Source organism: Pempheris klunzingeri, chromosome 5 (genome assembly GCF_042242105.1).
Source record: "Pempheris klunzingeri isolate RE-2024b chromosome 5, fPemKlu1.hap1, whole genome shotgun sequence".
Classification (NCBI taxonomy): Eukaryota; Metazoa; Chordata; class Actinopteri; order Acropomatiformes; family Pempheridae; genus Pempheris; species Pempheris klunzingeri.
The window spans coordinates 9,126,103-9,149,663 of NC_092016.1; the positions used below are offsets into that span (position 1 = coordinate 9,126,103).

Sequence of the window (23,561 nt, forward strand, 5' to 3'; positions counted from 1 at the left end):
AAAGATTTCATGTAATGTGTTGTCTTACTTTAAACTTGCTCCATAAAGAAAATTTTACCGATAATCAGAAGCAGCTCTTGATTGCTTTAATGTTTATGTGCAGTGTAACGTTAATGTTTATTGATTGACGTATCATCAGTATTGCTGAGTCAGAAAAATTAGCATCAAATCGAGGAACAACTTCTTTTTTTTTTTATACGATAGCCTACACCCCGTATCATTTCCCCCTCAGACCTGTCTCGATGCGGTTTGTTGTGTCCTCTGCCTTCTGCCACCATCACTGTGTTTTCAGGCGTGTAAGCAGTTGGTGGAGAGCTGTGTCAGTGCGCTGTGTTTATGCTGGAGGGAAATGTGATCCATCACAAGACAGGGCTGTTACCCAGGCCATCTCACTTTCCTCTCTTATATGACAGCCAGCACAAGAAAGGCCCTTCAGATTACCTTCCCCTGAAACACACAGCCATACTTTAACACACTTAAAAAGAAAAACAAAAAAAACACATAAGTTTGAGATTGAGAGAAAACGTCCACTTGCAGTCATAGTTTTATAAATTTGCTGCTAATAAAACCGAACACCTTGGAAATTGAGCCAGAAAATGAGGTGAGGGTCTGTATCACTCAGATCTCTCCTAGAATAATTAAGCAGTTGTCAGTACAAGTTACCAGCTTGATACCCGCACGTCCCTCACATCCTGAGAAGATCCACAGCAGCTTTACTCAGATTACAATCACCTAATTCATATAATTAGGAGGCAAGAAGCAGCGATGTTCAGTGATGGGTTTTAATTACTTACACTCTCAAACAGTCTTTACACAGGACCAACAGGAGAACAGTGGAATTATATTAATCTGGGTAAAATCTCTGTCTGTTTTACCTCAGGTCCTCTGGGGAGTGACTGACACATTGTTGTATCATTTATACAGTACTTGATCAGGTTAAGCATGGAAATGAGCGTCTGTAGTGCATTTTTTTAAAGCAGTATATGCCATTAAGATGATTTTCAGCCACGACAAGTCAATATGCAGCAATCTGTTTTACACGAGTCCTCCAACTAAAAGCTGCATGATTTTTACAAACGCTACAGCACAGCAGAGTGGGGACTGAAACACCGCACTTCAAGGAAGGAAGGGTGAAAGAGACTTTTGAGAGGAGGCATCAAAGGGAAAGAGGGCACGCTGCAGACAGAGCAGAAAATGTGAGTAGCCTGTGGGGAATCCATAAAACCAAACAATCAAGCACACAATGATAAAAGCGTTTGAAACAACCGAACTTAAAATACTCTAAGGGCTAAAATAAAACATAAAAGTTGCATCATTTGACAGTGAGGTTCCATTTGGATACTTATACATTTTGTATATATTTATATATAATCATTATTAATCCTTACAGGCTTTTTATAATTAAATATTAAGGTAAATCTTTGCCACATGCACCTCATTGTAGTTTTTTAATTTTTGTTTACTAGATATTGGCTTGTCTTTGTGTGTAAAATCTTAAATACAACATGCATTTACATTCAACATATGCAATACTGTAATTCTTGAAATCGGCCCTCATGTACCCATTTTACTTTTATCAGTATACAATTGCACAGTTGACCAGTAGCTGCATCGTTAAATGTGCAAATTTGTGTCATCACAACTGAGAAATGTCAAAAAATATAGATAATTTGTTTCCTTACTTTTGTACATTATCGTTTTTTAGTGTTACAGGGTGGAAGCCTGGCTTAACAAATATCCCGATAACGCATATATCCCATCTACACGTTTTTTTTTGTTAAAATACAAACACGGGTTTGTGAAGATATACTGGATACCACAATGAACACTTAACAAGAAAGCAAATGCTTAAAAAGTGCTCAGTTGTTAAAACTGTTACTGGCTACTGTAGGGCTTTACAGTATTCTGCTTTTTAGGAGATGAAAATTAGATGAGGAGCTCAACACCTCTCTCATTCAGTAATAACCGTTTCCCTATTTCCAGTCTTTATGCTAAGCTAAGCTAAGCTAAACTAAGCTAAGCTAAGCTGCTGCTGCTGGTGGTTTCAGTATTTACCATAAAAATACAGTATGTTCGTGGCATTGATCTTCTCATCTAACTTTCAGCAAGGGAGCAAATAAGCATATTTCCTGATGTTGCTATTGCATTTGCTAACAAAGTTGACAGTGAATCCTTATTTAGGCAATTCTCAAATCCACATGTCCGTTAACAGTTAAGAGCCGCTAACCACAATGACAACCAGATGCATTTTCAATGCAGAATCAGTATCAAAGTGTAAAGTATGAGTGAGGAGGATGGTAATGCTTGGCATGTAGGATACATTACCTGCTTGTGCATTTACACCATGTTCTTCAGAGCTACAGGTCAAGAAGTCAACAACTATGACACACTAATCGTGGTAACATGACATATTCTTGACAATTTAGAATAACGGAAGAGTTTCCATGTGAGGTAAAGGTGGCTTGTGTTTGATCTAGAGTTCAGAGGAGCGAAACGACACACCGTTATACTTGTCACCCATGAGCCTGGCCCGGTCAGCCATCCTCTGGACGAAGCTTTTCTCTCTTGAGAGGATGCGAGCGACCTTCTTCAGCTTCAGTTCGTTCCTCTCCAGATAACGGATGCCCTCAGCTTGCAGCAGGTTGAGCTTCTCCTGGCGGCTCTCGTCCATGGAGATATCTTCGCTCATGTAGGGGTTGAAGCGGAAATAAGTGTCAGGAGGGAGGAAGGCGTCGAGCATGGCGTGAACCTCTGGAGGGAGGAAGAGAGGTGAGTGAGGCCGCGCAAATAAAAAAAAAACAAACATGACATTTTACAGACAGCCCCAAATTAAGCTCACATTGAACCACAATTAACCTCCTAATAGTACCAATATGTATAAACATTCAAATATTATGTTAAGAGTGAGAAGGGTGAGCAAAGTCAAAACTTGTCCGTCAGCGCTGTGAGAACATTAAAGTGTTGCAGGGTGATCGCTCGTGGCTGAGGGTGAGAGTTAATATCAAGTGAAAATGTCTGGCTTGTCAGTCATGGTTGTTTTCAAATGCTACGTCTGAAAGGTTTAATATCAACAACATACAAACGCATACAAACAGACTGTGGGTAGCAATCACAGGGTAAACAAGCACAAAGGACGCAAAAGGGTGACGGCGGGTGATTCTCTCTGTGTTCCCACAGCAATTTAGCAGTGCAGACATCGATTCTATTACAACCAGCTGCCTTTGAGGCTGTGGAGCAAAACTCTACACGGAGTAATTTATCTAGAAGGTCATTTGGAGCGTTTTGTTGACTTTGATTACTTGCATTTTTTTTTTTTTAAACAGTTCATGTAACTACGCTGAATTATCACATTCTGAAAAGTTATACGCTGAGGAGTAAAAGTAAGAGATGTGCAGCTACGAAATTCCTGAGACGAGATTGCTCGTTAAGATGAAAAATATGTGGTACATTCAAGATTAAATCGGTTTTTCTATCTCATTACAGTTCACTCGTTCTCCACCATTTCAATGGCAGACATTTCCTGCTTCTGACAGATACCAGCGTGCAGCTCCAGACTTATCAGTGTAACAAGTTTGGTGCTGGCTGTTGAACTTTGTCAACAGAAGAGATTAATATGTGGGCATGAGGTGGAAATAATCGGTCTCTAATTTATTGTCTGCAGCTGTATAAAGACAGATTTAAATATTCACTGTTCTAGGGGGAGAAATCTGTTTACATAGGAAGTCATCATTCCTGTGCTGGATTTAGTCTTTAAACAGCATTGCCAGGTAACCAAAAACAAAATAAGCATACAAAGACTCCACAATTATGTACTATCATAAACTATTCAAATCCAGGCTCTAGCATACCGATAACTTGGTGTGAAGAAGGTTCACAGCACTTTCGACTACAGACATTTATTGTGCAGGCTACAGCGTCCTAGCATGGAAGCTAATGTAGACGTGCACGTGTAGCATTTTTCAACAAAGCAAAGCAGTCACAGATTTCAAAAGAGGTTGTGAGTGCTCGGCTGTCTCATGGGTTCTCAACAGAGACATGACTTCACATCAGTTTTTCAGAATATATTATTTCCATATTTTATGTCCAGGGAATAATCAGACCACTTCGCTCTTACCCAAAAACATGAAACGACGACTTTTCCAATAATGCATCTTAATTCATAAAAAGGCTAAACTATAAAAGAAATGTGATAGTTATTGTACAGCTGGCAACACTGATTTTAATGGATTTAATGTTGCTGCACAATGCTAACAATTGTACAAAGCACAAAACATGTTTTTGCTCGCTTATTGTAGCAAACCAAGACTAGCCGACTGGATACTCAATAGAACAATTACATAAGAGGTAAAGTTGCATTAGCTATTATTTTCCTGGCCTGTATGTGGTGACATTAAAATTTCTACATCTGCAGGTCGAAACTGCAGCTCCACCTTATGGAGAACATCATTTATGGCCTGCTAAAACTGACTGAGCGAGTTTGCGAGTGAGAACAAGCCAGTTCCATGAGGAGCTTTGTTTACTTCTAAAACCCCATTAGATCAGCCTTATCTGTCCACAACAACAAACCAAGCCCTACTGATACACGTTAAGACAAAGTAGGAGGCTTGTGAACACTGGGACAGGAGGGAAGCTTTTGAAAAAGAGAAAATCTGTGATAAACACTCTTGCTAATCTCCTATTTCTAAATAACAAAGCCCGTTGGAGAGCTGGGGAGAGCTTAATCCCAAATACAGGAGGAACAAGCGCAGAGAAGCATCTAGGTCACACACTGCACCACAGCAGCAGCAACAGGGAGGGGACCGAGCCAAATTTAGGCACAGCAGAGGTGCCCATGTCCAGAGGTGATAAGGAGACGGAAGAGGTTGCCACTACAGAGGTCCACGATGGGACGTATCCAGAACACAGTCAACCTGCAGTGCAGCATTTTCCACACTGGTGACATCAAACCCCAATTCCCTCCCACATAAATGACACAGAAACAGAGGGCAGCATCCATTCAAGTCTCCATACATTCTGAGTATAGCTTGTATTAATTTAATCTTCATGTACAGACAATAACAGACAAGGCAACTACATCAACATTGCACAGTGTCATTGCAGCATTAGGTTATATACCATTCATTTCCATCCACTTTCTGGCTGAACGGTGAGTTTCATTTTCTGACTATAGTTCCTCTTTGATGGTGCAGCTTGTCTGCACTTGGCATGTGATGGTTTTTATGTGAAATGTGTTACTGCATGTGTGATGTGTATGTGTGTTTTTACTGACATACTGTGTAGTGTTTCAGTATTTTTGATTATTTTGGACAAAAATAATAAGATGTTTTTGACTATCTGCCAATGGTCTTCTGTTGCTTTGAAACTCATAACATGTTGAGTGTCTGGCCACTTTTATGGTTAATCAAGTCAACCATATGTGATCCATTTTAGTTTTATAAATGTGGGCAGTCCACAGATTGAGTATATTTAGATATTCAGTATTGCAATTCCATTTTGTGTAGTTTTGGGAGACTAATAGGAGACAAATTATAAAAAGATTGGTCAAAACTAAAGCAGCTGCACCCAAGATATCCTGACTTTTAGTTTAGTTTAGTCTGCGCTTGATGAACACTCACACCTTCCAGCTTATAACACAGTCTTTTTATTATAAATTCGTGGTCTTTAAAGCCAATGTGATTTATTTACTTTATTTTGTCTACCCACAGTAGAACTACTTAAAAAAGTTATGAGGACCTTGAAAACTCAACTCTAAACTGCATAAAACACCTTTAACATTTTGCAGTGACTGTCACTTACCCTCAGTGTCTGTGGCGCTGCTGATGACATTGGTGAGTTTGGTTTTGAGGCTTGTGTAGGTGACGCTGTTTTTGCTGGGACTTTCATAGCGGCCCGTACCGAGTGAGACCACACACTCCAAGGGCGTGTTAGGCCACAAACACTTACACTCGTGGATAGCCAGTGCTGTGGGGTTGTTAATCAGCAGACCTCCATCCTGTGCACAAAACAGAGGAAGTGTTACGTTAGAGACTCCATTTCCAGGATGTGAATGTCTTTTTAAGCCAAGACCACAGTCAGCGAAACCAATTAATTGGCATTTGAAACATCAAAACCTTTCATGGATTTTAACAGTCAATAGATGAAATTTCTGAAGAACATCTGACGAAAGAAAAAGAACAAATCAATGTGCAGTTACAGAGCTGCTTGTTAGTCTACAAAGCACAGAGCTAAATCGTTGTTTTTTTTTCCTTTTTCCTCTTCTCTCACAGTTTCACTCAGACTGGCTTTGATATCGAACAACCACCCAGGAGTGCTATTGCTTTGGATCCATAGTCTACCCAAGGCAATGGGGGAGTAACTGGAGAGGCTGTCGAGATTGTTGAATAGGCATGAGGCTGAGGGGCCGCGGGGCCGCGGGCTGGCAGCAGGATCAAACGCACAGGGGCCAGTCCTCATTAAAGAGGCCAGGCTGGGGGGTGGGAACCCCAGGGCCCCAAGTGTCTGGGGACTCACTAGGGGGAAGAGTGCTTGTTCATGTGACTGCGTGTATGTGTGTGTTTGATCGAAAGCTCATGCCTGCTTAGAGTCAATGCATATAATGATGTGGATACGTGTTCCTGGCAGCATATGTCACATGGTTTCACACACACTGAGCATTGGGGAGTAGAGGGGAGGGAACATCCCATATTTTCAGCACACTTCTGCAGTGTCGCAGCCGAACAACGACTCTGTACAAATCTGTGGGAGCACAGAGTGTGATGTGGAATATGAGGGCTGCCTACCAAGGCAAAGGTCTGCTAATCATTCAGGGAGCTGGACTGAAAAATTGTATCATCAATCCAAAGACCAGGAAAATAAAACTGCAAAGAGAGCCATTGTTGTTAGACCAGGGGCACTGCACCAAGTAATAGCTCACATGATAGCAGATGCTTCATAAATGACTTGCTGTGGCTTTTAATACAAAGTTCTATTTGAAACCTTTTAGTGACATTGGGAAATGACAGAAAAATCAGCAAAGTAAAGTAAAGTAAGTAAAATTCAGCATTACTGTAATAGTCAAACAAGACTACAGAGTTGCGTGTGTTTCAATTGACTCACAGGCACAGCAGTCTTTGGGCTACATGCTACAGTCAGCCTGGTAATATGTTCACAATGACAATGCTACCATGCTGATAGCAAAGTATTTATACAGTTATATAAGACTGAACTGTTTTCAGTCATCTTTATCAGTCACTGACTTAACAGTAAGGTAACAGTAATAACTTTCCCTTTAAGCCAGTAGCATTGATCATTTGCATATACTACCAACACTATGATGATATAAAACCGGCTAGAAATGTCTATCCCTTTAAAAACCTTACAGTTGGTTATTGGGAGAATTTTCTGTGAGAGCCAAAGCCTCAGAGAGCACCCATCTCACTGTGGCAGAGTGAAACCCTCTTTGTGTGTCTTCCATCTCTGCCAAAGCATGGAAGAACTGCTGAGGCAGCCGTTTGTCCAAAGCACGACATTATGCACCAGTAGGGTGTCTGGCAGACCAAGAAATGAATCACAGAAGAGGGAGAAAATGGCTGGATTGGAATTGCTCCTAATGGAGACTTAGAGGGACTTGCGCTGTAGTGAGCACCAGACAAACCCAGCTGGAAACAAAACAACTAAGCAGTTTTCTTATCACTTGCACCACTGTGAGAGGTTTCATTTTCTGAACTCAGTGGCAATTATGGCAACAGTTTGGGTCCAGTCATGGGGTCTTTGTGCTGATAGCTGGGGGCAAGTTTCACAAGCACAGTGGCTGGCCTTGCACGAAGAGCCAAGGCATGTAACATTAGAAGCCAGCTACACAATGCTCCTGTGAGCTAGGAGTTGAATGCTATAACTTGTCTCCATTTCAGTGCACCTGCTCGGGCAATTCAGAGTTAGTGAACATAGTTGAGGCCTTTACGGAAAGTCTTTTTTTGTGGTGCCACTGGGAGACTGGTAGGTTTTCTTTGTGTGTGGCGCTCTGAACTTTTGGAAGAATCAATAATTCAGAAGATAATTTGCACCCGTCATCTCCTTCCACAGCTGTCGTCAACAAACAAGCTTCCTTGAGGTACCTACACTGAGAACTGCTTGGCAGATGCTGAAGCTGCACTGGTTTAATGCCACTTTTCAGTGAGATATCCATACTTGGCCCAATGCCACATAGTCATACAGGAGTTTCTTGAGGCCAGGGCTTATTTGGATGAAGAGTTAAGCTGGAGACAATGATCTACTTAAGACAAACTGCAAATGGGCTTTGCATACAAAATGGCAAACTCAAGCTGTCTGTCAAACACGCAGCATGAGGGAAGGCAAAGGTCACTTCCATTTATGAGGATTTAGAGCTGTAGCGCTGCTCAGACTTACAATGACTCAATGTAACTCACTCAAACACATCATGTGTCAATGAATATATGTCCTCTGAGGATACACCCCTTGTCAGTCGTGACCATCTGACAAAAGTAAAACCTCAGAGTCTGAACGGAAACTGAATTTTAAAATGGTGAGTTTTCATTTTGCCTTCCTGAAAGGCTTAGTGCATTGCTTTGACAGCGTTCCTCGATTCCGGTAGAGGCCGTTTGTTGACACTCCAGTGGGATCACAGCGCCACTGGCCTTGCCTTTGCCCTCCAGGGGTCTAATTTTTGATTCACAAATCAGCTTCTCATCTTCCTGTAGCTCAATTAAAACAAGTTTTCAACTAATTAGGGCTCCTACCCCAATTGGGAAATGTTTCACTTCTTCAGATGGCCAATTAAACTGATATATAGCTTTGAATGATAAAACCCATGATAAACATACAAAATTTAGACTGCAAAATTTATAGGTCCTTTGCAAAGCTGTTTTGAATTGCACTTCTCTCATTAACTTCTGGGAGCTTATCTTCATTGCTCCAGTTTAGGCTGTCTTGAAGGGGGAGAGCTGATTTGAATAGGAAAGAGGTGCTATCGTCAGGATCAGTAAAAGTCATTTCACGCCCCAGTGTATGTCAGCTCCCATTAGCTGGGACAGCAAACTTCATCCTCTTCATTCAGTCAGTGTGCCTCTGCATCTCTCTCTCGCTCTCTCTCTGCCTCTCTAACCCGTGGGTCATTATGAGCGGCTACAACATAGAAGAGAAGAGAGCGCTTGCTTAAAATCTAAATGAGTTGAATCCACCACATACATGTGGTGTAGCATTCACACATTCCAGTCCCGATGAGCAGCTGTAGTCATTACATCCATCTTTGACATGGCTGGACTGAGAGGCATTGAGCTCTGTCATGATTTATTATGAGGCTCTGCCAATGAGGCTCCATTCTCTCAAATGATTAATTAGGAAAGCATTACATAAGCCATGGACATCTGATTATGCCTGTCACAATAACCAGACTGTTTTCCAGCGGTGGTCATTCAATCGGTAAAACAGATAATTAGGCTGCTATAAAAAAACACTCTTGTGTACTCTGAATACCTCTAAATCTTCAAAATCAATCCCCACTGTTTGCACATAAAGGTAAGCTTTCTCAGTGACTCCCTGTGTAATCAGAAAAATAAATCTGCTCATTGAAAATTTAATTGCCAGAATGGCATCCAGTCCACATAAAGGCCACTATTGTGATGAGCAAGGACGAGAATGACAACGATGGTAGTGTGAAGAGTGCCACTCTTAAGTGGTGGCCAGGTCAAGTCAGAGGTCTACATGCCGTATTAACCGATTACGCCGACCAGTGCCTTTCTCTTTTATAGGCCCCAAAGGTCACATTGAGGTTCAAGTCATCTTCCCAGGCTGTCAATAGAGGAGGGACGCATATGTGTGTGTGCCAACTTTGCCCCAGGCAGGCAAAGAAATTGAGATCTACTGTCCACAGTTACCTTTTCCCACACATTCGGAGAATACGTGACCACACATGTGCAGCCACTATTAAAGCAATGAATCATCCCTGCTAGCTGTAGCAATTCAGATTAAACTATGACAATTTGTGCAGTGCTATGAATGGGTGCAAAAACCTCTACGTGATATTTATTCTAGATAGTCTAGACTGCCTTGAGGCTTTTTGTACATATTTGACAATTTAATAATATAATTCATAACGTAATTTTTCTGTCCATCATATTTAGTCATCTACTGGCCATTTTAAAGCTAATTTGCTGCACAGAGGAGAGCTGACTGAACACACACTTGCATATCAATACATTGTAATGCAAGGTTTAAAGCTGTGATTTATTTCAAGAACTCTTATCTGGAGGCACTGCAGCCTGCTACAGTAAGTGTGATGCAAAGCAGCACAATCAGAGGACTGGCCTAATCCCCAAACAAGTGTTTGTGCATGAGTGAAAACATGTATATAACAGAACAAAAAGGGCAGTCAGGGGAGGAAACTGAGATGACAATCAGAGAAGCCAAGTGTACATGTTTGTACACAAGGGACAAAGATCCTGAGTCTGTCTGGGAGGAGGAAGCTGTCTGCAGCAGGGCTCACAAGTCTGAGCTCCATCCTCCTAACAGCCTCCAGGCCAAGCTCTGGGGCCTTAAAACAGGAAGAGAGGGTTGGGATGAGGAAGTGGCTAAAAGCTCAGACTTATACTTATACCCTCACAGAATCCACCACCTCTCCTCCTCTCTGTGTCATCTGAAAAGCACTGTGGCCCTGAGCATGTAATTTATGGCCACTACCTTCACCTCCAGTGGCCATGACGAGGCAAGTAAGAGAAAAAGGTCACCCAAAAGGTTAGGATTTGTAGAACTGCACTTTTGGAATGGCATTTAATTATATGAGACCCTATGTCTCTTTCCTCACACAGAATCAAGCTGACAGAGCTCTTTGGCCAAAGCTCCCACATTTAATGAATTCTTAGACTCATTCACTCATTCATTAGCAAAGTATGTAAGTGCTGATGTGACCTACGCCATTTTAAACTGTGTGAAGTCTTTCTGCTGAGCGTTGTGCCATGTTGGGGCTCTCAAGAGCTTGCGCTGGGGGTGGTGGCCCACTGATGCCATACCTCCCATCAAATGCTGACAGAGGTGGGCACAAAACATGCTCCCATTCCTCCCCATCGCCTCAGGAGACACCATGGCAACTAGGCGGAAAAAATTGGGCCCTCCTCGCCATTCCAAGCATGCCCTGGCATCCATTGTGAAATGTCTGACGTCTTCTACTTCTGTGTTCTTTAGAGCAGAGATAACCAAGAGAGCTTTAATGTGGAACCTCCTCCCCCTTCATCTCCTTTTTTTTTTTTTTTTTTGCTCTTTTCCCCTTGTTACCCTCACTAAGGCATGGCTATGGTAGCAAGTGTGAGGCTTTGATAAAACCATGGTTGCTCTGCTTCAAAAGGTCTTGCTCCAAGTTACAATTAACCCTGCCTTTCCAGTGTGAATCTGTTTCCGTCAGATTTCCATTCCAGCCTGCAGAATCACAGAAACATCAGCAAACAATCACAACTTTCTTGAAATGCTGCTTGAGAATTCCGGCATTCGTTCAGCACATGGCATGGCAACTCTCCTGGGCTCACCATACAAAAGAGTAATTGTTTGGGGCCTGAATTAAGTGGAAAACTCTGTGGGCGTTTGTGGAAAAGAGCGAGATGACTCTCTCTCTAGGGAATCCTGACATCTTACAGACAGCACGTTATGCTCACGACTGGTCTAGTTGGCTCAAGTGGCCAGTGCATAAAGCCATCAGGCTTTATGAGGCTGGGTGGCATTTTAAAGCTGGCGAGGTTCATGTGGAAAGTGGCTGAAAGCCGTATGAAAATGTATATTAGAAGGAACTTTTAATATAAAATTTGATACATGCTGTTCTTAATCTTAGATCACGCTGTCCAATCATGTTTGAAAACTCATTAAAATCTATATCTTAAGTATTTTCATCCTGTGTTTCAGTAAATTACCTTTTGTTTTATCACTGAAAGTGGAAACAGGTCAAACTTATTATTCTGAGATCAGCATCTTTTAAATTAAATTTAACAAACCAAATGTAATAATGAAACACAATGGATGCTTCTGTAAACTTTTATTAAGTTTCATAGTTTGTCAATCTTTTCATTCATTTTATATCTCTATAGATTGCTTTACCATGGCTTTGATGAGGTTATTATTTTTTGCTTATTTCATATCAATGTCAATTAATGGAATAGCAAATCACATCAAACCAAATACTAGTAGAATACCCTCAGTCATGCTGAAAACTGGTAAATAGCGTTCCAAAAATAAAAAGGGATACAAAAGTTGAATAAATGAGCAAAAGCTCAAATCACAGGAATTGCCAGTCAAGGTAAAATACCACCTTAAAATATTCTCTAAAGATTTACTGAGCAGGGAAAAAAAAGAGTACTTGTTACTAAATCAGGACTGTAGCCCTCTTTTCCCCCCATATCATTTAAAATTTTCTTTTGATATGAATTAACTTAAAATAAAACATAAACGCGACTGATTCATGTCACATATGTTAAATACATTAAATTACTGATTGTGTCTCATCTTCTCACAGTATGAGGTTTCTTGCCGGCAGCTAACAGAGTTTAGAGAAGCAGTTTCATAATTAGACTGTCTGTCTTTCTATTCTAATGAGGCAGATGTAGCAGTCAAACAGTTGTGTGTGATGAGGGAAACACTGCACTGGGCTAATTTATGCATCTCAGAGAAGGATGAGACCTGCTAGACGGCAAGCTGGGGAAATCTCCCACCACAGGTGGGTTTTCATCAACCAGTCTCTTTCATTCTCTCCCCCTGAACTTCCCCATTCACCTACACGACTAACAGAGCTTCCAATTAAGAGTGTGGGAGTGTGGCAACATGGGATATTGCCTTTGATGCAAACACATGCTCAATCACATGTGCCGTGTCTCCGTTGAGTTTGTCCGTCTTTACACTGCATCTGTGCTTGAATGTCAATTCAAGGAGATGTTGATCTGGATATGACAGGTCAAACACAGCCTATCTCAACTGAATACTCAAAGAGAAGTGGTGCATAATGACTTCCTCTATGATTTCCTTTGCTCAAAGCAACTTTTTTCAAAGCACTTTGTCAAAGTGAATTTTATACTTACTTGTTTTCTAATATTGTACTATCCTCCACTCATGTGGTTTCTTATTTCTCCTGTGCTCTCTGATGCCTAAGCCCTTTCACTGAAAAGCTAAAGGCAAACAGAGTAGCCATACGTATTGATCAGTAAAACGGTAGAGTAGACTGGCGGTTTGTTGTGTTACTGATGGCTAATGCATACCTGTTTAGTGGAGATGGATTTAAGTGTGTCTCACTGCTACTCTACCCCTCACTCTCCTGTCAAAATGTAACTGACTGGAAATAAACACAGGCAGGACGGAAATGCAGTTCTTCCCTCTCACATGCTGTGCAGAGGATTTTTTTCTCATTAGGCTTCTCAAAATCCTTCAAACTCTCCACTGTCAACACTGACTGTACAGGGCATTTCAATCCTGCAGCCCAGCAATAAGCCCTGTATTACTATGGCAGAGGACTGCAGTTAAATTGTCACTTCATGTGTAAATATATGGTGTGAAAGAGAGTGTGAGTACAAAACAAGCCTTCACAGCAACAATGTACATAAAATATCACAACTGACTTACACTGTCTGCATGCATAACAGCCAAACAGTTAAAATGTTATAGAATAGACATAATTACAACGAACAGATTTGTGAGAGAAAACTATGTGTTTTCCTCCAATATTCAATATGTCCCTACATAAATTTTCTGAAACTGGCCAAGTTTATATATTATATATTATATTATTTGGACTCAAGCTCACCCAAGTAACACTTAATTAATTGGTGAGACAGTTCAAGAATTACGGGTCAAAAACTGACCTCACCTTTGGCTTTAAGGGTAGCACAAGCAGATTTGTAAATATGCACACACAGGCTCTTTAGGGACTCGACTATTTACAGAGTTTTTTTTTTTTACCATGACTACACAAAGCAATGCAGAGATAGGTCCCGTATTTTCATTTTGTGTCTTCCCAATATCAAATCCACTTGTGCGTTACAGTGTAAAGTACCAAAAATGGTGTTAAATAATCATTGCAAGGACATCTCACAGACATCTATTGACCCAGCCACTTTTTCACTCCTCTTGACCCAATGAATCAAAAACTAATTACGAAAAAAATAAGCTTTGTGATGCATAAAATGGTTCCTTAGAAGCCGAAATCTGACTGTTGAGATGTTGTACTGCAGAAAATGACCAATCAGTTCTGAGGGCTGCTGAAGTAAAAAGCCCATAAGACAGCACTCATTATGTTCTGTAACCCAGACACATGATCTCTTTGCCTGTAATGGTGGTTATCTAAGAACTTAAGCTTATGTAAGTTGTACTCATGACAGTCATTCAAGATAAAAGCATCAGCTTAAGGCTTATTCTAAATGCAGAATGCATCTTTCCCAACTTCCCCTCTTTTGTAACCAACAGTGACGGGAGATATTTCAGAGATAAACTGTATGATTTAAGCACCAGATCCATCATGATTGGTGCAGTACCGCCCTCTCTGTTTGCCTGTTACTGCTGTGAGTGGGACTGACCTGGTGGAGATCATTTCCCAGGGTGAACTCCTGGAAATACCCCGGGGCTGCTGATGTGGCGCGGATGGCCTGCCACAGCTGGTGTTGGCAGCCCCCCAGGTAGTGAGAGCGCAACCCAGGCAGCAGGTTGTAGTTCCTGAACACGTAGGCCTTCAGAGAAGTGCCCCGGTTCACAATAGTGCTCACCGCTGCCACCTATAGGTAAAGGAAATTACATACAACTTCACTTCTCTTTTTCAGCATGATGCAGCATTTTACTACCAAACAGATCTAAAATGCAGGCATAATATTCAGACCGACAACCTGACAGGTCAATTTAGTATCATCTCTGCTCTGTGAGCCGCACAGGAGTCTGCTCACATGTGAAATCCTATATATTTCTTTATCCTCACTGTCTTACATGGCTTCAGAGTGCATTTTCAATCCACTTGTCATGCAGAGGTATGCAGGATAGAGATAGAGAAAGGAGCTTTCTTTGTAATATCCCAGTAAACAAGGCGAGGCGAAGGCTCAGTGGTCAGTGCCAGAACCAAACAAGAGGGAAGAATGAGTCAGACCATCTTCTAAAGCTTACCTTGGGGCATTCGGGGTTTCTTGAAGTCTCTACCAGGAGGTGAGAGCCCATTTTCTCTCTGTGGAAGGGAAGATAGGATGATGTTATATTCCGGCTTAGTGAATTTTGGATCGTATTATGTGTTTAAGATTTCTTTTTGCAAGCTTCACAAAAATCCTCCAGCATATCAGTTAATGGAAAATGAAATCATTTTGTGATGGCCATAATTATTTTCAAAGAACTATTCTACTGTTCTAAAGGTTTTAGGCCATTTACAACAGCTTATGTATGGTTAATATACTTGATCTTAGAGGCCGTCTATCCCTGGGAGCCGGATCGGATTATGGACGTAACTCAGACGTTCACGAAGCTTTGCAAAGTCACAAGAGGCATCACTTAGTTTTGTTTATGTTGGTGGTCGTATTTTTGGGCTACTCCTAAAGGCACTTTAATCTTTAATATACATATTTGTATAAGTTAATGGGTGGTAATTTTTGTGTGTGTGTGTGTGTGTGTGTGTGTGTGTGTGTGGGGAGCAGGGTGCAGCCAGATGCGAGAGGGTGATATCGGCTAATTTACCGGCTACTAAATTATTCCCGCTCCAAACTATCGTTATTATATCGGCCAAATCGCTATCAGTCATCCTCTACTTTATTCGATTGCTGAGTCTAATTATATTTACACATGCAGCGGTGGTTTTAATCATTAACATGTTATTCCAATAATATCATAATATAATAACTAACTTCCATATCATGTGAAACTTGAGAAATTAGGTTATCTATGGTTATCTAAGATACATTACTTTTGCAGTACAGACTTTGTAAATAAACATGAAATTTAAATTTTCACATAATGTTAACATAACTTTGACAAAAATAAAGAGCAGGTATGGTGTTAACTTTGATGGACTTCCTAATTTGAGTGAAGTATGTCCAAATATATGTTTACTTTTATAATGTAGTGAAAAAAAACATTCAACAAGACATGAATTAGAGCAAAGGACAAAACATAACAAGTTTGAACCATTTTACCACTTTAATGGCATTTTAACATGACTCCAAATGAACTAGTTACAGCCACCAGTCTGCCTGCAGCGATAAGGGAACTGACCTGAGGATGTTCTCCCAGGATTCGCTGTCATAGAAAGCATGACTCCAGCCCATCTTCACAGTGCCAACAATGACGTTCTGCTTGAAGACATCTGAACCCAACTTCCGGTAAATATCATCACATTCATTCAATGGGATTTGGAACACACCTAGCATGAAGCCTAGGATAGCACCTGAGTGAAGAAAAAAAGAGGGAATGAGACTGAGACAAGTACGAGTTAACAAAGCACACAGAGGCATATTTTTGTAAACAGGAAGTGTGAGAGCTTCAGTCACTCCTTTAGTAATGCAACATGATAATTTGGGGAATAAATGAGCAAATAGTGTATTGCTTGTTACGCTGTTGCTCTCAAGGCGTGGAGTTGATGCAAGGCCAATTGCCTGAAGGATTTTCTACCAAGAGGAACATTACCCATCCATTTATAGCAAGTGTGTGGGATTAATGCAGCTATTAAACTACAGGGATACACTTCTCAACCACTTTCTCTCCATGATTGAAGATCACTGGGAGGATTACCAATTGACTACAGTGCTACAGTGTGAAGGCAGAGACGGGGTACCTGAAAAATGTGGGTGATCAAACTAACCAGATTTGAACATCATTCGATTTAGCAGGTGGATTTCATTACGCTTTGAGTATGAAAATGAAATACCTCCAACTGGTGGAGATTAAGACAAAGAACTGATAGGAACTTGGGATAAATAGACACTTCTGGTAGTGATTAAAGGCCAACGTGCTCTGCAAATAAAATGCAGTTTTTCAATCTGCTGTGAAATGGAAAATAACAAAGTGGCAGATGGAGAAGACAGTCTGAGGATGGTCTACAGCAACCCCTTGTGGTGATTTTGCACACAGAGGAAAGTAAAAAAAAAAAAAAAGATATGAATCCACCTTGTGACAATTCCTAAAACCAAGTGAGGTTACATTATTTATGAAAAATATAATTTTATAATATATTTAAGAATTTGAAGTACACAGCACAAAGCAGCAGCGTTGACATTAGAGTGGTGCTGGTGGTGTTATTTATGGCAAAACAAGGGCAGACCAAAAAATGGGTCAGTATGTGATCATGTGCTGCCAGTTCAGTCTGCAATGTTGCTCTGATAATCCAGACACATATACACACACATGCAGAAGTAGGGTAGGAGGACAGCATACCTGTGCTGACACCACAAATATAATCAAAGAGTTTGTAGATAGGTTTGCCGGTCAGGGCTTCCAGCCTGTGTAACGTCTGAAGTGCCATAAGTCCCCTGAAAGAACAAAGTCAGGCACTGACATGCATAAAGAGCCATAAATTAATGCGATGAGCATACATATCGGCTAAAAACAGTGAGAGCCATTTGATTTTCAACAAGATTAAAAGACAAACACGAAACCATTATCCATTTAACTGAATGTTTCTTAAGAACACAATTATTTGACCGACTGAAATTGCCAATAGAAGCGCTAGATTGTTTTTTAAAACATCAAAACATCTTGGCTTAATCCTATTTATTTCCATTTTGAAAAGACTTTCCATGAGCGACTCATATCTTACAATAAAGAGTACAAGAAGAGCTAAACTAGTACCTTAATCCTCCTCCATCTATGGACAGGATCCGTATTCCCCGGCCTTTAACAGGCATATGGTAGCCCACCAGAGTGAGGGCTTCTCTGACTGCTGCCCTCAGGCCGGGGTCATTGGCCTTTGTCAGCCGCAGCAGGCAAGGGACAACCTTCTCCTGAGGAACACATAAACATACTGCGGTAGTCAGAAGTGGAAATGAAAAACATGGTCAGTCCACCGTGATATGGTCACACCAAAATTGGCCAGGCAAATTCACTCATGTGGCACACAGCATGTGGACCCTGTCCTCACAGTTGGAGTTGTTGGAGCTACTGCAGCATGCAGCTAGTCCAAAATAATAAATCTCTGACACCCCGCTGTATTTACCCTCCATCCCTGTATTTGTTTTCACTACCAGTCGTACTGCATTGCCCCTATTATGGTTTTCTTTCAGCATGCAGCTACTCAAACAAGGGCACAAACAATCAATGCTTCCTGAACGAGAGCTCGATCCCACCGTCTCTCACAAATTGGCTCGACATTGACAAGTTTTTCCATTTAGCAAGTCATTGTTTAATCAGAATGAACCCAGCAAAGGGGGCAAGGTGGGATCATTGCAATTTGCAATTGTTTTTTTTTTTTACATTTTTTATTGATTTATTTGACAGGGACGATACATGTACGCACTGTAATATTTAAATATAATGAAACTGATGCAGCGCAGGTAGGACTTCCAGCTGAACCTAATTTGCAGTCCTCCCTGGTCGGGCTTTTCATGGATAAAACATAAATACAAAACTCTACAATACAGGCACAGAGACAGACATAGAATAAACATATAAACAACTACTATAAGCAGTATTTGAGACATGACCAAAACCAACACTTAAGAACAGTGACACTGAAAACAACTATTAAGAACAGTATGTATGCTATATAAACCCATGTATCTCAGTATTCACTGATTTGCTCCTGTTTAAGTCATAATCTTGCTTCAGTATTTAAAGCTTTAAAAATCAATCAATGCTTTTATTTCTGATGGCAAGGTATTTCAAATCTGAGGGGCTTTAGCTGGGAAAGAGGACTGACCTAATTTTGTTTTGCATTTTGCTCATTTGCAGTCTCCACTAGCTGCTCCCCTAGTTGTGGCTCCTTTACTGTTATATCTTGAACTCATTTGACTGACTAACTCTGGGCAAAGGACATTTACATACTTAAAAATCAATTTTACAAATGACAAACGTTAGAATTCTCAAAGCCGAATAGGTTATGACTTGTCGTAATTTTACAGTGGTACCATATCACTGGTTTTTGATCCAGTATTTTCAAAGTTTGTTTGTATTATGACATTATGGATTTCATTGCTAACTGGGTGACCTGGCCCCAGACAGTAATACAATAAGAGAGATGTGATAAAATTATAGTGTGTAAATATAGCTGGACAGCTTTTGTGGGTAAACAAGATCTTGCAAGTCAAAAACTTTTGAGTTTGGTCTTGATGGTCTAGGGCATTTTCCTAATGTGTGCATTGAATTTTAACTGGGAATTCAAGTCATTTCAAGAGACATTTGCACCCATTTACTTTCTAAATACATATCAAATCCTCACTCAAATGAAAGCAGAGCAAAAACTGGTGTGTCCACTGAATTATGGTGTTTTAAGGTTAACTACACCTTTAAAGCCTTGGTTGTAGAGAATATACAACAACATAAAGCTGCTGTCAACAGAGTCAGAACTATCCTACAAGCACATCCCTCTGGAAATGTCTGTATTGAGGTGATATTAAACTGTCAGGATGTAAATTGATGGATATAATTGACAGACAGAATTGGGATAAATGTCTGTGGGGAACCAGGACATTTTTTTCCCCCTCACAGCAAGACAGCATCAGGCACGACAAATGTAGGTCAGTCAGTCACCACAACGGTCTCCTTTATCTGTATTGACATTTGCAAAACTATCAAAAATTATTCTTGCAACAATATCTTGAGCCTAACACTGTTCTTGGGTTTTCATATAGGGTTAACCTTCCTCACACTAGTAAAAGTGTCCTTGGTCTAATATAGGTTAGCACTGAATAAATTCCTGACACCATCACAGATAAGGCTGAGACATAAATAAATGCTTCAGTATGCAGTCTGCATGTGGTTGCAGGGCTCTGACGTTTTGTCCGGCATGGGAAAATTCCCAAACACAAGCAGTAGGCCATTATCTACTGTATCTAAATGCTACAACAGTTTAACAATCCATGCACATTAATGTATGTATAAGAAACATGCTGCTGTAAACACTGACTGGACACCATGACCTAGTGACACGAGTCGAAGCTTTTGACATATCACACACTTTCCTCACAAAGCCTCTGGATGTTAGCATTCTGGAAAAAAGGAGAAAAAACGAAAAGGAGAAAAGATTCTCACCTTGACTGCAACACCACAAGTCTCTGGGAACTCCAGGAGATGGTAGCTAAGGTCCTCCACCCTGTTGATGTAGACCCTTACATTTGATGCCCTGTGGAGACCCTGTACCAGAGCCCGAGTTCGATTGTCCACACTCACCCTTGCAATGATCTAGGAAACAACAAATGTGCATTAGCTGTGATCCAAGTGTAACCCTGACATGGTGTGTGACTAATTTTAAAAACTAACTGAGGAGAAGTGAATAATGAATACTGTCATCATTGTTTCATTTCTTTCTCTTATGACCTCCTAAACTAGGGTGAAAAGCAATCACCGAAAAACATTAACAAATGTCCAATACAGATAATACAAGCCTAAACTACAGTCCCCAACAGGACTGACATTAAGTTGATGGGGAAACAAAGCTTGTTTGACTGGGCCACACCCTAAACAACAACTCAGTCAGATATTTTGAATGCTGTTTGTTTGTGTATCTGTATTTTTTAACAGCTATTGTTTTATCAGCACATTCACAAGACACATTCATTAATTTAGGATTAGATCATTTTATGATCAAATTAACTGTGGAGAGTGGTTAAATCAGCCAATCATCTGCCTCTCAGTAACTGTTATCACTTTAAACAATTGTCAGACATACATTTTCAGTACCTTTTGTTACCTTCATGGCTCAGATTTCTTGTCTGGCCCTCAGATTAAATAAAACAATGGAACTGGACGAGAGCCTGCCTGCTTTAATCTACTGTATATCATCAGACAAAGGACATAAGCCATGCAGTGTTTCTGCTATCTGCTAACTCAAACAAAACATATTATTAGTCCCCGTTTCAAATTACTCACTCCAGCCTGGCCTTAGACTGAATGTCAGTTGTGTTTACTGCACCTCTCCACAACATAAAAGCCTGGCTTGGCCTATAAAGTGCACACCTTCTGTGGCCATCTAACTCCACAAGGGGGTTATTTTTGAAAACAGATTCCCAGAACTCCAACAGCACGTCAGCACACTACATTAGACATATAGAGTAGCAAGAGCTACGGCCAACGTGTGGACAGTAGACACCCTGCTATAATATACCAGATACTCAGAACTGTGCGGGAATCATGTTTCCGATCATGTGTCTGAACTGCAAGGACAAATGTTTACATAATGCAGTATGAAATCATGCTAATAAAAATCAATGACACGATATAGGCGTGTTCATCAGATCTAGATTGACCTAAGACCATACGTGCTCATTGTGATTTTATTATAACATTCGGTGAAATTTACTGATGAAACATTTCTTTTGTTGACCTACCTTCTCCCTTTGAAGCAGAAGTTTCTTAGCTTTCTCCTCTGCAACCTTCTGCTCCTTATTAATAGTGACCTCAATTGGCTTGATTGGTGCATCCTCAGTCTTCTTCTCTTCCACTGTAGGACTTTTGGACTCTCCCCTAAATTTGGGGACCAGGGGAGCAATGTAGCTTCCCACAAAGGCTTGTACAGTGGGAGCTGAGTAGGACAGGTAGTGTCCTAAGCCCTTCTTCGAGGACGGTGGGGTAGCAGGAGCAGCAGAGCTTGTTTTATCGGACACTGATTTGAGGTCACTAGGTTGTTTAACCTGAGATGAGGCAGAGGAATAGTCAACATCGCCCACTTTCTTGTCCTGAGTCTTTGTACTGCTGCCAAAGTAAGAGTTGATGTGATGGGCCAGGTAGTTGTAAGTTTCATCCAGGCTGACTGAAAAGGTGCTGGGATGGAAGAGTGGTGTGGTTTGCTTTGACGCTGTGCTCTTGCTTTCAGTGTCACTCAGTGAAGGCTTAAGCTCTTCTTGCTTCCTGGCTTTGACAGCGGGGACAACGCGTCTCAGCCTTTTCTCCTTAAGTTGACCCACAGTCACAACTGTGGCAGAGACAGTCGCTTCGGCAGAATTCTGAGGATGAGTAGAGGTAGTGGCACTTGCATCAAATGTAGCAACAGATGTAGGAACAGTAGTACTGGCAGAGGATGAGTTACATACAGGTTTGAGTGTGGGTGATGTAGAAGGGGGAGCAGCATTAGTATGAGCAAGAGTAGGTGTGATTGCACTCTCCTCGGCTTTTGGTGTTGACTCAACACTAACCTCAGCCTTTTTCCCCGCCTTTAAAGCATTTGGCTTGAGTCTGGCGATTTTGGATAGAAGTTCTGTATGTGACCCACTCACAGCTTTAGAAACTGTGTCCAGTGTGTTCCTGACCCGCGACATGTGTTGAATCAAACCAGCCGACCACCGTGAAGTCGAAGTGTTTAAACACAGGGTGCTGGTGTGGAGTCCAAGCCTTTGTCTAGCCTGGTTAGCTTTAAAGACCCATCCCTTACGTCCAGTGATCCTCAGGTGGTGGATGCGCCTCCAGCTAAGACGACCAACCTTGTAGCAAAACGCTTGTTGTACCTGAACCCTGCAGCGAGAAGTACCAGACAAGGGAAGTGATGCTAACTTGCAAGCATTTGTTTGCCATAAATGAAGTCTCCTGCTTACAGTCACCCAGGTATTTGGAGACCATCTATGAGTCATTCTTTCGAGTCACAAGAGTTAGTCCCATCCAAAACATTAGGTCTGTGGTCCCCTTTTTCATTAACCTGGTGATGAACAACAAAAAAGTGATGTGGACATGAAAGCATGCAAACAGAAATAAAGAAAATGATGGAAATGACAATGGCATCAGAATCAGAATCAGAACATGCTGTTACAGGTGCTTGACATTGCTTCTAAATCTGGCTCCTTAGCAGTGTTCAAGTGAAACCTGAAACCTGGAAAGTGATACTAACTGGGAGCACAACAAAATAGCTATCTTCTACTCACAGTAACATATTTGAACATCGAGAACAAGCTAGCTCGTAGCTAACACAGAGTAGCGCAGCTAGCTAACTCGACAGCATTCATAAAGGCCACACAAAACATAAACCATACCAGTGTTTTTACGTCTTCGTATCACGAACGCCGGGAAAACTTAAAAATCTCATTAAGTCGCCATCCTTCGTTGACGCTGACACAAAAGTAACAGTGTATGGAGACACACACACGGTCATTAGACCTGACACTTGATTTCCAGGACTACGTGACGACGTCAGTCAAGAGAAAAACAATAGTCACGTGACGTTCTCTGTGCTCTGCAATTGGCTGTTTATCACTTGACCCCTTAAATGGAGCATGTTGATTGGTTGAGCGAATTCCTCTCTGCCTTCAACTGTAGCAGAGATCAACTGATAATATTTACCAGCGTGCACCGATTCTGTCCTGCATGGGCGGAGTTAGCCCCTTTGTATTAAAAAAATAGGCTCCCATCCCACGTATCAAGTGGGACAACTGCATAACCAAATGGAGCGCTACGCAGACGCTTGGAAATGGGATGACTACACTTCACCCTAAAAA

At 41.2% G+C, this 23,561-nt stretch overlaps 1 protein-coding gene across 1 annotated transcript; it reads right to left on the bottom strand.

Annotated features, from left to right (window-relative positions):
* Positions 1 to 2,195: 2,195 nt before the first annotated feature.
* LOC139201370 (calcium-independent phospholipase A2-gamma-like) lies at positions 2,196 to 23,222 on the bottom strand. Its single transcript, XM_070830665.1, has 10 exons — positions 23,100 to 23,222; positions 21,468 to 22,768; positions 20,173 to 20,322; positions 17,776 to 17,927; positions 17,362 to 17,456; positions 16,204 to 16,375; positions 15,112 to 15,169; positions 14,538 to 14,732; positions 5,797 to 5,992; positions 2,196 to 2,751 (listed from the first exon to the last, which is right to left on the bottom strand). The coding sequence occupies exons 2-10, from the start codon at positions 22,701 to 22,703 to the stop codon at positions 2,474 to 2,476; spliced, it is 2,532 nt and encodes an 843-aa protein (XP_070686766.1). The 5' UTR covers positions 22,704 to 22,768; positions 23,100 to 23,222; the 3' UTR covers positions 2,196 to 2,473.
* Between the last annotated feature and the right edge of the window lie 339 nt (positions 23,223 to 23,561).